This window comes from Prionailurus viverrinus, chromosome C1 (assembly GCF_022837055.1).
Source record: "Prionailurus viverrinus isolate Anna chromosome C1, UM_Priviv_1.0, whole genome shotgun sequence".
Classification (NCBI taxonomy): Eukaryota; Metazoa; Chordata; class Mammalia; order Carnivora; family Felidae; genus Prionailurus; species Prionailurus viverrinus.
In genome coordinates this window covers 84,790,736-84,808,247 of record NC_062568.1, presented here as the reverse complement: position 1 = coordinate 84,808,247, position 17,512 = coordinate 84,790,736, and the positions used below count along the sequence as shown (strand labels likewise).

The 17,512-nt window shown below is 35.5% G+C and overlaps 1 protein-coding gene across 1 annotated transcript in view; it reads right to left on the bottom strand.

Annotated features, from left to right (window-relative positions):
• LRP1B (LDL receptor related protein 1B) overlaps positions 1–17,512 on the bottom strand; it is a 1,903,200-nt gene that overhangs the window by 814,676 nt on the left and 1,071,012 nt on the right. The window contains exons 8-9 of the mRNA XM_047873645.1: positions 5,463–5,685; positions 1,612–1,783 (exon numbers count right to left, since the gene is read on the bottom strand). Coding sequence (XP_047729601.1) covers positions 1,612–1,783; positions 5,463–5,685 — 395 coding nt within the window. The remainder of the gene's footprint in view (positions 1–1,611; positions 1,784–5,462; positions 5,686–17,512) is intronic.

The following is a 17,512-nucleotide window of genomic DNA, read 5'->3' as shown; positions in this document are numbered from 1 at the left end:
GTACCCCATCACATATGAAGAGAATGAGAAAAAGATGAGTCAAAGAAAAAAAGGCTGTGGTAGGAATAATGTCACTAAGATTTTATATACTATTGTGGTTATATTTCTTTTTGATCATCACTTACTTGATATTGTGACAAATAACATGGCAATTTTCTTTTAATACTAAAATGGTTATGCTTTAAAAATTCTGCCATGTTCATTTTGTATTCCTATTTTCAAAATGAAAATACCCCTACCTTCTACCTTTGTCCCAATAGCTTTTTGTCAAAATAGTAGCCACAGTGATTGCTTTAAAAAGTAAGTCATATCATGAGACTCTGTCTAATGCTTCCAAGGGAATCCTCATCTCTGTAAGGAAAAGATTTTGCAATTGTCTAGAGGACCCTACTTGCTATGGTCCTCCTTCATTTCTCCAACCTCCCCTACTACTTCTCTTACCCTTTTTTGCTCTGCTCTCAACACATACATCTCCTTGCTGTTTCTTGAAAACTCTAAACATGCTCTTCCTTAAGGTCTTTGTGCCTGCTCATCTCTCTACCTGCCATGTTTGTGCCTCACTCCTTCAATTACTGCAAGTCTTCATTTAATTTCATTTGTTCACTGGAACTTCCTCAAACCATTCAATATAAAATTGCAAAGTACCCCCATCCCTGAGATGCCCTATCTGCTTTATTTTTTCTTTATAGCACTTATTATCTTCTAATATACTTGATCGCTTTAAAATTATGTCTTCTCTACTAGGATACAAATATCATAAATACAAGAATTTTTGTCTGTTTTATTTACTGCTACAATCCCAGTGTACATACAACAGTTCCTGGCACATAGTAAATGCTCAGTGAATAATTGGCAAATAAATGTATACTAACATCAAACTCTAATAAGGTTTATTTACAGAATCCCAAATTTAAATTGACTGTAAACAGATTTGTGACAATACATTGCTTCAACTAAATCTATGTTAGTGTTTCCATAATTCTAAATTAGTTTCATTTTGAAGCACAAAAATATGATGAAAATTTGGAGTGGTGATTCTGGCATGTTACATTATTCTATATATGACTGAATGTAAATTGTACTGATGAACAAGCATCATTAAAGTACTATGCAAAAATAACTAGTTTGTGTTTCTAAGAAATACTTGGAAACATTATAGCCTTCTCATTAAAAGTTATTTTTAATTAACTTGTATTAAAGAATAATTAGGGAAAGTTAAGAGACCCAAATGACTACAATAAAAACGGAACAGATACTGTAAGGAAGTCACCTGATTTGAAATTTGTCTTTCAGAATGATACCAAAAAACATCCTTAGCATCTTAGTATCTGGGTTCCCTGTCTACACACATGATGATTGAAAGCTCTTTCCTGAATCTAAATCTAGCCATCATTTCAATTCTATGGTTGTAGAAACAATTCACTAGGAACTGAACAATTTGTCATTTAGACTTGTGCAGGGAGCGCTCTTCCATTTTATCAAGCAGACATGTACACTTTTGCTATCAAACAGAATTTATGACTCACCCACTTTAACTCCATACAGAGCACAAGGACCATTTCCCCATTCAACCCACTATTATAAAGGCAATGAAGAAGTCTTGAGTCTTACCTGTTGGTTGAGTTCTTTTTTGATAAATTCTGATTCCTCGAGCATTTTCCATTTTAATTAATGATTGAATATCAGTGCCATTAAATCGGTTTATCCTTATGATACTGAAGTTATCAGAATTGGTTGCATACAAATAGTCTTCAAACACAGTTATTCCATAAAGATGTCTGACCTATATGGAGAAACAAAAATAACTATGATTTTTAATTATGCTGCTTTTAACTTGAAAGAAAAACTGATTGCTATTTACTACTGTGGAAAATCCCCATAGAAGAGTCACACACATCTTATCATTTATTTTCTCTTCAAGAATTCAACACTTCACTAATTTAAATTTTTTCCTCTGAATAGAAAACATTATGCAATAGTAGATAAAGCAGTTCCGAATGTATGAAGAATTTTATACATGATTCATTAAGAAAACATGTTGAGTAGCTACTTTTCAAAGGCTAGTGAGAACCAAACTTCCAAGCATATTCAATAATGTGCTTAAGACACTGTTATATAAAATTTCAGATGTTTTTAGGGGCTGTTTGTTCATACAGTTGGGAAATACGGAATTTAAAACAGTGTAGCTCTGGCTGTATGGACTGATGAGAAAACACCTTTGAAAATTTATTTTATAAGTTCAAAATCCCATTTTTAAAATTCATCTTTATGTTTTTATTTTATTTTTGAGAGAGAGAAAGAGAGAGAGAGAGTGCAATTGAGGGAGGGGCATAGACAGGGAGACACAGGATCTGAAGCAGGTTCCAGGCTCTGAGCTTTTGGTACAGAGCCTGACATAGGGCTCAAAATCATGGGACCTTGAGATCATGACCTCAGCTGAAGTCGGAGGCTTATCAGCCTGAGCCACCCAGGTGCCATTTTTTAATTAAAAATTTTTAAATCACATGTTACATTTAGATGAATAATTGCCCCAGCATGGAAAACAATAAATAATGAAACAACATATTTAAATAAATGTAAAAAAAAATTCTACTCAGAAATCACTTTTTTTTTTTCGTAAAGCATATTTGTAACAGAAATGGAGCTGTTTGCTTTGCTATCCATGACACTTTAACAGCAAACTCTCCTTAGCAGAGGTCCTGGGGACTGAGTGCAGGTAGGGACAAGTTGCATTCACAGAAAGCTGCTAGTAAAGCAGAGAGAGAATGGGTTTACTGATTTTCCCATACAAACGCCTACAAGCTGTGCACAATGCATTTGAGTATTCCTTGTATTATATTTGATTTACAATGGTTCTGCCTCGGGGTAGGGTGAGGCTATCATTTGATTTGCTCTAGAGATTTCGTTGAAAAAAATGTGGCACAATTCTCTGGCATTATGGTGCACTTTTAGTGCAGTTTTAGCACAAAATGCTAAATTTTAAATTGTTTTTTTTTATTTTTTTTTCAATGTTTATTTATTTTTGGGACAGAGAGAGACAGAGCATGAATGGGGGAGGGGCAGAGAGAGAGGGAGACACAGAATCGGAAGCAGGCTCCAGGCTCTGAGCTGTCAGCCCAGAGCCTGACATGGGGCTCGAACTCCCGGACCGCGAGATCGTGACCTGGCTGAAGTCGGACGCTTAACCGACTGAGCCACCCAGGCGCCCCTTAAATTGTTTTTTAAATAATTTTTAAATGTTTATTTTTGAGAGCAAGAGAGACATTGCACAAATGGGGGAGGGGCAGAGAGAGAGGGAGACGCAGAATCTGAAGCAGGCTCCAGGCTCTGAGCTGTCAGCACACATCCCGGCTCGGGGCTTGAACCCACAAACTGTGAGATCATGACCTGAGCCGAAGTCAGATGCTCAACCCACTGAGCCACCCAGGTGCCCCCAAGTTTTTTATTTTAAGCAGGAAATTTTATAAATTTTGTACTTTAAGCAAAAGCATTTGATTTATTATCTCTCCAACCTATGTGACTCATTATTACTATCTCTTGTCCTCTCATATGAACTGTAATTAAAAGAAGACTGGCTGGCTCTTGCATGTTTTTTTTGTTTTTGGGGTGATGGTGATCATATCTCATTTCTTCATGTCCAGGCTAGAAATCAAAGACAGGAATCAACAAGGAGAATCATTCCATGTTAAAGCCCAAATAATAATGTTTTTCTAATTAAGGGTTATTCCCTAATGTGTGTGTGCACGTGTGCACGCACCAGAGAAAAGGGGTGGGGATGACATGTGTTTATTTACTAATATCATTTCCACGCAAGCTGACATCATACTCACTAGATAAATCTATGGTCCAATTTTGACTTGAGCAATACTTTTTCCTATAAAAATTCCAAGTGTATTGTATTATCCCAACACCATTAATATCATGCATGTTTTGCCTGAAGTTGAGAGCATCTCATCTAGGAGTGTGTGATTTATGGCATACTTACATTGCTCTTCAACATTCAGGAAAGAAAGCATAATCATAGAGGGGGCCGTTGGGCAGAGTAGAGAACACGTTCACATGGTAAAGATCTAATTGTACTACTCCCTGACCCCGTGTCTTCCTGCAGAAGAGCCTGTTTCCCATAAAGTAAGTACACTGTTTCTTGCTCTGCTACCTCTGACAGATGTGGGAGGAGCTGAGAGTGGTGGATAGACCATTTTGCCTATAGCCTGAATATTTTGAAAAATTATCTATGTTGGATTACTTAATGGCAGAGAAAGCATATGTTTAGGGAATAGAAAAAAAACATAGGAAATAGAAATGGAAAAAAATGAACAATTAAAAGCTTCAGATATTAAAAAACTTTATAAAAGTAGTCATGAGGAGAATCATTTGAATTTCTTACCCTTGTTTCAAGGTTTAATATCGTCATGACATATAGGTGAAAAGAAGGCCCATCATAATCATTTTAGTAATTAGATCCTCTGAAAGTCATTACTAGGGCTTTCAAAAAAAAAAATCAAGGTTTTTAGGACATGTGAAATTAAGAGAGAAACAACTGGCCTCATCTCTAATATTGAACACTTTTAATTACCCTGATTAGTGCATTTGCTTGTCTGTCAAGGAAGGAAAAAGAATCTCATTGTCAAAAAACTGATTAGAAAGGAAAAGTACCCTTAAGGGATAATTATAGAATATTTTTTCTCAGATTACAAAAGAAAGAAAAGAGATTCATGTATTTCAGCTTCCCACAATAAGAATCTTACATGAAATTAGTTCAATCACTGAGGTAAAATTGAATTTGAGAAAGTACACTAGTGAATAAGGCTTATTTCTACTGAAAGATGTCCTTTAGGTGTTTACTGAGTGTTATCTGCAAAACTTTTAATTCAACAAGGGAAAACTTACACAGATGGGAAACTGGTTGACCTCAATGACATTCATGGAATTCTCATTCTAGGAAGTACGTGAGTATATCAGAAGGCAAAATTTAGTCCAGCCTATTAAATTAATAAAAATACTTTTGTGAGCGGGCATTTGCTTTTGTAAGCAAAGTTATCTCCAGGGCCACATGAGATAGAGGATAGTCTAGCTCTTTATGAATAAACTACTTAAATTAGTTTTTAGCAAGTTTTAATTTTAATACATCAAAACATCTGTCCTATTCCAACACCTTTCTTACTAGTATGGTACTTTTATTTTTGTTTGCTGTTTTTGTTCTATTTTTGTTGTTTTTTGTTTTGGTGTGATTTGCTTTTAATAGAGCAAAGGAGGGGGGCGGAGGCATCTCTGACATTATGGAACGTACTGTGAAAAGAACATTTTCCCATATAGGAAATACATCATAATTTTTACGGCCCTTTGCACCTTGACTTGGTAAGAAATTTCCAACATTGAAATTCAAATTTGGGGTCTTCTTCCTAGTATGATACCATTCATTTCATTGCCTTAGTTACATTTTCTAACAGAATTGCACTTACTTGTCTGCCTTGAATGATAGTATGTCTGTTTTTTCCTTGATAGTCCACGACTTCCACATAGTCCAAGTAAAGATCTACCCAGTAAACCAATTTGTTGACTAAGTCTAGTGCCAATGCAGCTGGCTGTTCTGTCTTTGAATCAATTATCCTTGTTCTGTTCAGCCCATCCATGTCACATCGCTCCACTTTGGCCACATTCCCGTAGTCAGTAAAGAAAAGTTTTCTGTTGAAAGAAAACTAAATGTTAAAGTGGGGGGGTGGTGAAGCATATTCAATAGAACCATCTGTAAAAAACAGAACTTTTCCTTCTAATTTATTTCAGTAGTTACATCTGTTAGCTTCCCATAACCATTTCCATATAATATCACTCATAAACAGAGAAATCTGCTAATGAATATTGCAGGGCATAAGGGAGCAGGTTAACTAACAACTGTAAAATTTCCCCAAAACGAATGATTATGGTGGGTTTATTTTTGTATTAGGGGAAATGTTTCTTTAAGCCTCATAGAGCCGATACACAGACACCACAGGAATGCATGCAGCCCATTTGCTAGAAGCTTCAGAAGTGAGCCAAGCCACCAGGCCAGGGCACGTGAGCTATCAGGCTTTATCTTCAACCTGCTTTTCAAATTGCCTAGTAATGTCTGTTTCCTATAAAAGCTATTATGTGGAGCTCAATGATGCTATGAGTGGTAGAGAATAGCAAACCTGGAATGGAATTAAGCAGATGGAAAAGCAAATGTGGTGTTTGTAGCACTGGAAATAAAACACAAATAACCACCCCTCCAAAAATCCAATCCCAAATTCTCCCAAATATTCCCAAATCGCAAAATTTCATAAAGCAAATGCAGGCTATTTCTCCTCATTTTCTCTTTATTTTAAAGAAGAGTCTAAAGAGCAGTGTTGACCTCCAAGATAAAACAAAAAAAAAAAACAAAAACAAAAAAAGAAGAAAAGAAAAAAAATAATAATCCTTCCATGAAGCACTAACAGTGTCTATCAAAGGTTTAAATACCTCCAACACTTCAGTGTCTAATATTTGATTAGTATTCACTATGTTTAGTAAACACAAATCAATTTCAGTTAACCTGACAATATTTTAACAAGATTACCTACTCAGGAGACTAAATTACATTTGTAAATAGAAGACAATTTTGCCTTGACTTAAATACAATCTCAAGAATAATCTGATTTACAGTGACTGAGCAATATTAAGATTACCTAGAGTATAGAATATTTGATTTTACCAACTTGGTGAATTAGTGTTTAGTTACTTTTCTCAACATCCTTGCTTCATCTAACAGTATGAGGTATATTTCAAGCTAAAAACTATTATTTAAACTTTAATTTGGCTCTTTCTCCTGAGGAGGTTTTGATTAATTTTTAAACATTAATGCACACTCTTCTGTAATAGTGTAAGCCAGATTTTATTATTAGTATATATTTCCCCAAATGTTCTTAAAAATTGATTTATCACACTAAGTTAAAAATTATTTTTCAAGAGACATTCTATTCAGATGAAGAACTTTTCTACTCTAGTAAAGAATAAATAAAAGGGCATAAGGTCCTGTGTTTTATTATCATACGTAATGCTCAAACTTCTACTCCTATGCTCTTAACCGCTCTCTCTCTCTTTTCCTGCTTCTGTCTTTCATCTTCTCTTTCTTCTCTTTAAGTCAATTTGTTCACAGCTACACCAAGTTAAGCTACTATAAGGAGTACCTAGCTTTCCTATTTCTTACTGTAGAACACTGCCCACTATTCCTGTTATATCAAGCTCTCTTTTTCATCTCATACAAAAATGACTCTCCTTTTCTACTTTCCTTTTATGATGGGTCCATTTTATGGAGAAGAGATGCTTGTGTATGGGTATATTAGCTTCAGGCACAGAGAGTTGGAGGCTCTGGCACACTATGGATGATATGATATGTATAGACCATGCATAGATAGTAATATAAAGCAGATGATTGTACCAACTACACAGTGTTGAAGAGAAAAAATGAGTCCAGAGTTAGAGACTTCTTGGAAGTTATCTCGTGTTGGCTTAAATTACATGTGATCCCAAAGGGAAAGGAGAGAAGTATGCCAAGACCAGAACTGTGGAGGTATGCTATCAGAGAAAATAAATAAAAATAAAAATAAAAAATAAATATCAGAGGCTATGGTCAAAAAGATCACACAGACTTTCATAGAAGTCTAACGGAGAAAAGTTCTAGGATAAAGGATTGCAGTGGTTGGCTGGGCCAATCACAAAAATGAAAAAATAATAATACTAATAAGGGTTAAGAAAATGTCATTGAATTTGGTATTTGTTAACATATTAGTAATTTTTTGATTCTTCTCCTTGAGAGGTTTAGTTATGGAGAAAGAGTGAATCAGCTGATGATGGGTCAGTAAAATGTAATTTATTTTTCCAAGAAGATTTTCAGTGATACTGACCAACTGTGGCAGGAATGATGCAACTGAGTCTCATATTTATTCCAGGTCATAATAAAAGTGGTTGAGGTAACTAAGTTTCAACCAAATATGGGGGGAAAAATATAAAAAATATGATTATCAAAATTCTACTGTTTTAATGAGGAGTAAAATCAAAAGAACAGGAGGACGTATGGTATGTGCAAAAGAAACAGTAAAGAATTTGCCTTATATCCCCAACACAGAGAAAAACAAAAACAAAAACAAAATAAAAATAGTACCCAATGGAGACATGAAAGATGCTTACACTAAATCAAACCTTCTCAGACTTCAGAATACTGACTATGATGAGCTCTGTTTACTTGTAAGTGAAGGATAATAGCACTAACATCACAAAACTGCAAGCAGTAAATACCCATAGTCACAGGATTATATATTTTTTTGTTTGTTTGCTTGTTTTAGTAATGTTTAACTTTAGTTTAAAATCTACTGTTGGGGCACCTGGGTGGCTCAGTTGGTAAAGCGGCCAACTTCGTTTCAGGTAAGGATCTCACAGTTCCTGGGTTCCAGCCCTGCACTGGGCTCTGTGCTGACAGCTCAGAGCCTGGAGGCTGCTTCAGATTCTGTGTCTCCCTCTCCCTCCGCCTCTCCCCAGCTCACACTCTGTCTCCCTCTCTCTCATGAATAAATAAAAAATGTTAAAAAAATTTAAATCTACTACTGTTACAGAGAAAAGCTTCATTCTCAGGACATTCTTTAATTGAGGCATAGTTGTATTATAATTGATAAACAAAAGCTAAAGTTTGTATCTAAAATCTATCTAAATTTCATTTGTTATATCAGTGTAGCTAGGTTGAAAATCACTCTTTTCTTTCCAATGAAAATATCTGTCCAAATCTTAGAAAAAGTAAATAATGCTTTGTGAACCCCATGATCTCACTGATTACCTGTGAGATAGAAGGTGCAGATTATATTACAGAGGAAACAAGTTCAAAGTCCACATGATTATTCACTATCAGAGCCTTAACATGAATGTTTGTCATGCCTTTATTTTTTAACTAATTATTGTAAAATAATTTGAAACTTAAAGAAAAAATATAGGAATAGTAGCATGAAGACCTATATCCTTCACTTAGATTCATCAGTTCACCTTTCGTCCCTCTGGCCATTTCTAATATCGTCTAGTACCTTCTGACAGTACATTGCAAACATTGTGACCCATTACACCTAAATACTTTAGCCTGTACCTCCTAAGCACAAGGACATTCTCATGCATAACCATAGTACACCCATCAAAATAAATACTTTTAGCACTGATAAAATATACAGTTCTTATTCAAATTTTGCCTGTTGACTAACAACATTCTATATAGTAAACTTTCCTTTTCTTCTGATGAGGATCTAACCCACCATCATTTGTTGCATTGAACCATCTTTTATCTCTAGACTCTTAATTCCGAACAGTTTTTCAACCTTCCTTTGTTGTTCACAATGTTACCATTTTTGAAGGGTAAACCAGTTGTTTTAAAGAAATCTTTATGCTAAGTTTGCATGATTTTTCTTGTAACTACATCATGTCATGCCATTTGAACTGAAATGCAATACTTTTATACTTTCTTCTTACTACCTCTGGGTTTAGAGACTATGGGTAAATCTATACTCTACCCCAGAAACTCCATAGAAAGGAACACAGATGGTAGTTTGGAATCTCTTAATTCCATTTTATTCAGTATTTTCTGAACACGTAAGTCTCTTTAACTTCCAGGGCTCTCAGTTCCCCTTTCCATATCTTCTCCTACCAGGAACCAAGTATCTTATGCTGCTTGAACTACAGCAAAGCCCCCAGTATAGTACTATGTCTGTTGAACTCATGGTGGATATTAGGGACCATTCTAAAATCTGTCCTATGCTCAATTCCCTCAGGATTACAATATTGACATTTCTTCTCTCTCTGTTCATTTATGTGACATCAATTGCTTTTTATTGTCTAACATTCTCAATAGCAATTGAGATTGCTATTCTCTTGTTCTTCACTTATTTTTTGAATGAGTCTATTTGATCCCCGCTAAAAAAATATTTAAATTAAAATAAAACAATACTCCTACTACTGTCTGTATTTCTATGCCATGTTTCACGATTAGTTCATAAAGGATATATGTATTTCCTATTTTCAATTATTCATCCAGGTCATTATTCCTATGATTCAGCATCTGTAGTAAATAAAGTCTTTTTCATTTTGGCTTCCTTATCTCATCAGATATGGGAAACTGAGTTTACCTAACATCTTTGTTGATTATATGAGTAGTCCTGCTTTACTATAGATATATAAGTTTTATACCATTGGAGATAGTAAGAAACTTTGAGCATTGTTGGTAAACTTGCCTGACATAAATCAAAAGTCGCAAAGGGAGCCCTCACAGACAGTGATAGAGTACTGTGCTTATAGAGTTATGGCTCCAATCATCCCTACACTTTAAAGCAAAGCAATTGTTACAAGTCCTGGCATCTTAAAACATGTATTTTATTTTCTTTAGCTGATAAAAATAAGTCTTACTTTTGCCAGTGATATCCATGCTAAATGATGCTTCTGTAGTTTTATACTTTGTCCAAACGGACAAAGGGAACTTTAACACATTAGAGTCCTATCCACATCTTTCAACTGCATGGTCAGCCTTGGTTTTATGTCACATTCTTACCCCTAACATTTGGTTATAGCATAATGATAGAATTTAGAAATTTTCAGAGTTCTCACAATGCAATTACCTACTATTCATTTCAACTGCTTAAAAATAAGTTTACCTGGCTAGATTTGGGTTAGGGAGTAAGGGTGAGGGGAGTAAGACATAAAACTAGTGGGCCATATATTACCAGATCAAAAAAAAAATTATTGTTATGATTAGGGCCTAGCAAACCATCCACATTTGTTAATCATGTGTTAAAGAAGGTAACTGCATTTCTTTACATTTTAGAAAAATAATATGTATTTTCTTTGGCAAGGATTACATTAGGAACTTCATTTTTCAGCCTTGTTTTTAAAATAATTGTTATTCAAATAGCATCAATAGTAATACAGCTTTTTCCTTCTATTGTGTATACAAATATTGAACAAGAAAGCAATTTTCCACATTATATAGAGTAATTAAAGTACATTCAGAACCAAAGTAGGAATATTAAATATTTAGCATTGCAATTCTAAAATGCAATCGTAAATCTGAAAGAGTAATGAGTCTTTGGAGTAAGAGGTTTAAATTCAAATTCTATTAGCTTCTGCTACTTAAGGGATGTGGATGATAAACAAACTATTTTCTCTGCCTAGCCAAGACTGTTCAAGACAGTTATTTATTGATTTTTACTTGTTGAGGTTTTTGCTTTCATTGTTTGAAAAATCTCTCTCAAACCTGGTTTTAGTTCATACATAAACACACAGAAATTAAACCTGACATATAGACTCCTGCTCTGAGCTGGCTACTCTGTATTCTGGAAACATTCCCACTAATGATTCTCCCAGAAGTGTACATGTATTAGACATGTCAGTCAATGTGGCTGGCCCATTCAACACCCTTATTCACCTAAACCTGTTCCACCCAGTTAGTGTTCCTGAGAGAGATAGCCTTATGTGACAAGAGCATCCTTCTCTTTCCTGTTTACAGATAATTAGACCAATGAGGAAAATGTGATATAAATGAAAACAAACCATAGGCTGAGCTGAATCACCAAAATCCTTTCTCTCCATATTCTAAATCAAAATTTATTTGGAAGCTGTGCTAACATGGGTAAGAGGAACAGGTGGTGACAGGGATGGGGGCAGTACGAGAGGAAGAATACTGGAACATGTGCACAGAAGTGGGCAAGAGATGAGACACGGAACTGGGATGAAAGGACCCATGTAATTCTTGAGTGAGGAATTTGCCAGACCCCATAAAGCCTATATTTACCTCTTGCTGTTAGTTGTGTAAACACCTAAGATTTTCCATATCATCTCAGGAAATCTCTATACATTTGAGCTAGCTTCAGTGGGTTTCTTTACATGGAAGCTAAAGTGCCATGAAAAACTACATTGTTTAATATTCTGTTTTAAGATTCAGATAATTCTTGTTCTGAAGTAACTGAACAAATAAAAATCATACCACTTTAGAAGGCATTTTACATTGAAATGTTAACTCTAAATAAAATAATCAATGGGAGAAGATATTGGCAAGAGAGATATGTGTTAAGGGGTTAATATCCAAAATATCTAAAGAACTTATACACTCAACACCAAAAAGAAATAGTCTGATAAAAAAAAATGGACAGAGAACCTCAATAGATATTTTTCCAAAGAAGACATATAGATAGCCAACAGACACATGAAAAGACGCTTAACATCATCAATCGTCAAGGAAATGCAAATTATAACTACAATGAGATACCACTTCACACCAATTTGAATGGCTAAAATTAAAAAGACAAGAAATAACAAGTGTTGGAGAGAATGTGGAAAAAAGGGAACACTTGTGTACTGTTGGTGGGAATGTCAACTGGTGTAACCATGGTAGAAAACAGTACGGAAATTCCTGAGAAACTTAAAAATAAAAACGCCATATGATCCAGTAATTCCACTACTGGGTATTTGAGAAGATATGTGCACCCCTACATTTATTGACACACTATTTACAATAGTAAAGATACGAAAACAACCCCAGTGTCCATCAATAGATGAATCAATAAAGATGTGGTATACATAGACACATACACACACACACGCTGGAACATTACTCAGCCTTAAAAATGATGAGAGTTTCCCACTTCTAACAACAAGGATGGACCTAGAGGGTATTATGATAGGTGTAGTAAGTCAGAGAAAGACAAATACCATGCGATTTCACTTATAAATGGAATCTAAAACAAAAACAAACTCCAATACAGAGAGCAAATTGATGGTTGTAGGAGGGGAGGAGAATGGGGATGAGTGAAATAAATCAAAAGGATTAAGAGGTATAAACTTCCACCTAGAAAATAAATAAGTCACTAAGATAAAAAGTGTAACACAGGAAATATGATAATATGCTGTGTATGGTAATAGAGACTATACCTATTGTGGTGAATATTTCATAATGTATAGAATTGTTGAATCACTATGTTGCACACCTGAAACTAATATAACATTGTATGTTAATTACGAATAAAGAAAGCAATCATTTTGTAATTGTCACATGTAATCCTCAAATAACTCCCATCTTGGCACTGGATCACATTAAAAAGTTATATCAATCTTTCATAAATCTTGCAATCTCCAATGAAAAGACAAAGAAGGATGCTAGCAAAGAGCACCTTTAAAAAAAGTCATCTTCCATTTTTTTTAAACTGAATATATTATTCAAGTCATAGATTTCCAAATGTCCTTCCCTAATTTCAGCTGGCTAAACTCACTTACAAACTCAAATACAGCCTACCTCAAACTGTACTTCACCCCAATACTGCCTTGAACTCATCTTTTTTATTATTTTTACCTAATAATAAAAAAGTAATAAATCTTAGTGTTTTAGGCTTTTCTTCTGTTTTGCATTTTCCATACTCTGAGAGTCAGAATTCAATTCAGCAAGTAATAAACTTGCCATTGTAAAAAGAGAGCAGTTTAAAAAAAGTAGAGAAACACCAAGATTTGCACCGTTTTTTATTATTCTTTTTATCTTTGTCACATGGGTATTTCATCACTGTTTAACATAGATTGGGACACCGTGGAGAAAAAACACCTAATCATCTTTTTCTGGATTGTTAATGCCTGAGGGGGAAGTATTGGCCCTAATAGCAAAAGAAAAGTTGATCCAACTTGACTTGCTTATGATCCATCACTTCCTCTATTCTCCAAGAAAAGAACCACTTGGTTTCTGTTCATTCTCTCATTCCTCCTACCCATGACTCCACTTAACTGCAACTGCCAGATATAACTGCCTGAAAGATAATGACACACTTGGCTTCACAATTTGACTAGCCGATAGCCCTTCTTCTCAGACTGTAATTGGAACCCTTATAACTCATCTTTAAGACAAAATCTTTCAACATTGTTACCCTTGTTTATGCAGGTCTCTACTTAAAGTGCAGTACAGCGTAACTTTCTATCCAATAATAACAACCTCCTCTCTTCTTACTAAAACCTATCTGATCTGAGACTTCTACTCCATGACCATAAATTTCCCAATATTCTAAGACCATCCTCTTAATGTTCTTTCCAACTTTTTACCTTTTCTGAAACGTAACATCTCCTGAGGTCATCTTTTCCCAGCAGTCATTGAAAACATGGGCTCCTAACAAGAACCTCAGGGGTAGATATAAAATCAGTGCCCTCCTCAATATTCATTCTAGATTATTATTTTCCTCTTATAACATCCCCTACTTTTTTGAGGGTCTCACAAATAGCACCCATCTTCAAAGAATCACTTGCCAACCTTCTGATTTTCTTAGATCATTATTTTTATTTAAGATTCAACATCTAGCTTTCTTTCTGACTGCTTGAAACTGGGGAAGTCAGTAACTCCAATATCTGCAGGACAATGGACCCACAGTGTCTCCCTTGCTTTCTTGACCTCTCTGCAAATGCACTTATATTTCCAGTACACTTCAACCACAAATTTCCATGATAAACAGTATGTTATTTGTCATCACCAGAAATCATACTTGTATCAAAAGAGATTCCCCCCCCACACACACACACACACACACACGAGCATCTTATTCTTCCATCTGACTGTATGTTTACTATCTGTATTGTTAAGGTGATCTCATTGCAATAACTTTTTGACTCCATTGAGACCTTGTCCCCATGACCTTCTCCATTCTCTATCAACCAACCTTCAGCTTTTATTTCTCTTTTCTTCTCCACTGTCCACAGCTTTCTAATTCACTCCACTCCACCCTCAAGTGATGATCTTGCCTCTTACTGAACACAAAAGTGAGAACACATCAAAAGCACCCCATTTATTTTCTTACAATCCCAGCTAAAACCCATCTACATCTACTTCAATTCTTCTCCACCTTCGCCTTTTGTAGTACAGAAGGAAGCACCCTCACATCTTTTAGAGCAGTACAAAGCAAAACTCCATACTCATCCCATCTCCTCTGTAATTTGTCTTCAATAATTCCCACTTCTTTCTACATTTTCAACCTCTCCTTTTCCAAGTCTTACATTCAACGTATGAACTTGCTCTACTATTTACCATCCTGAAACAAATCTTAACCTCAAAACACCCTCCATTTCTAGCCCTTTCTCTCCATGTTTCATTTGCATCCAATATTCTCCAAAGAATTTGTTCATACAAGCTGACTTTATTTTTCCCCTCAATACTCTTTATACCAAACTGATAAATACTCCACCCTACACCATGCCACTTTTTTTTTCTCCTAACTTACAGAGATTGGCAACTACTTACATGTGGCTAACCCTTTCTCAGTCCTCATTTCACTAACCTCTCTGTAGCATCAGACCAAGTAAATCCCTTCCTTTCTTTTGATTATTATTTTTTTCTCTTTGCCTTCTTTTGATATTCTTCCTACCTGACTGCTTTTCCTCAGCTACGTTTTCCACCTCCTTTTTCTGTATCATGCCCAGAATATTATAACTGGACTTTCCCAGGATCACCCATAGAATCTCTAAATTTTCTCTTGAAAAATCTTTAAAGTTTCCATGACTTTCATTAATATTACATTAACTTGCTTTAAACAAAATTTTTTAACATTTGTTAATTTTTGAGAGAGAGAGAGACAGAGTGCGAACAGGGAAGAGGCAGAGACACACGGAGACTGAGAATCCGAAGCAGGCACCAGGCTGTCAGTACAGGGCTTGATGCAGGGCCTGAACTCATGAATTGCGAGATCATGACCTGAGCTGACGTCAGACGCTTAACCGACGGCGACCCATGTGCCCCTACAGTAACTTTCTTACATTCATTCTAACCTGTCTTCTGAGATTATAACTCATAAATACAGTTGCATTTTTAATATTTGTGTTTAAATTCTTTTAGGCATCTCAAATATAATATATCTAGTACTACATTGTTTTTTCTTGCCAAATTTATCCCTTCTTTTTTATCCTCTTTGGCAAATAGGGTCACTTTCTGCCCAATGACTCATTCTAGAAACCAGGCAATCACCCTCTCTAACTTCTACCTTATATCCTTTACATCTAATTCATCACCATATCCTGCCACTTCTAGCTTAAAACTATATCTCAAATTCATATATTTATTTCTTTCTCTGTTTCTCTTTCCTAAACCAAGTCACCATCATCTTTTGCCTGGGAACTCCTATCTCATCTCTTTTTCTTGTTCCTTTTAAACTACTCTGCTCATAGTTGCCAATGGGATGTTATTAAAATAAAAAGGGGATTATGTATTATAAAACCCTCCAACAGATGATAATTGCCAACAATGCCAACAATAGGAAGCACCATCTAGTCTCTGCCTATCTATCCAGCTTTATCTACTGGTATACTTCCCCACTTCTAATACCTTGGCCATCTAGTGGTATCCTTCTGTACTTCAAATACTTTGGCCATTTTCCAATTCCTTAAACAATCCATGTGTTTTCCTCCATTCTTGCTCTTCTTATATCCAGTCCCCCAGTCTGAAAAGTAATTTCTGCCATGGTATCTAAATCGTGGCTTTAATTTTCAACATAACTGTCAATTCCTGTGGAAAATCTTTCCTGCTTTTCCAATATGTTAGGTCTCTCTGATATAATCTCATGTCATTCTGTATATTTTATAACATTCTTCTTTATTTTACTTGCATTAAAGATACAGACACACACACACACACAATATGCTTAAGATCTGTTTATTATGTAGACTATAATCTCCAAGAGAACATAAGAAGATATATCTGCTTTATTCAGGATTGCATGCTCAGGACTTACTCATGTATCTGCCATTCATTCGTGGTCTTTCCAGTTCCCTTCCCTTCCCTACTCTCTCCCTCTACCTGCCCCCAACACACACACAAAGGCTCTGGGCTGACTTCCTAAGATTGAATAATAAAATCTAAATCAGACTTGAAATTAGATTCAAGGGTGAATATATGGATAAGGCTATTCTACCATAGGAAAATAAATTAATGTTCCTAATTATCCAGCACAGCTCATTGGAACTCTTCTTTGGATCCAAATCATTAGCTAATGATAAATTATTGCTTTGTTTTAGTTTGATTGCACTGTCCCTTTTTCATATAGTTCCCTTTCGAGAATTGTAGGGATTAGTGACTAGTTCATGGTAAGATATGGTTTTCCTGTGCCTGGCCAATTTTCATTTTTATTGGCATGTCCTCAACATTCCTTTGTATTAAACTATAGTTACCAGATTATAACACTTGGTTGTATTTCTAAGGGGGTCAGACAACCTACATGTAGTATCCAGCAAAACCTTGCTCCTTTGTTTGCCTTAAAGTAGGAAGTTAATATAATCAACATTAATATAATTTTTTTTTAATTTTTTTTTCAACGTTTATTTATTTTTGGGACAGAGAGAGACAGAGCATGAACGGGGGAGGGGCAGAGAGGGAGACACAGAATCGGAAACAGGCTCCAGGCTCCGAGCCATCAGCCCAGAGCCTGACGCGGGGCTCGAACTCACAGACCGCGAGATCGTGACCTGGCTGAAGTCGGAC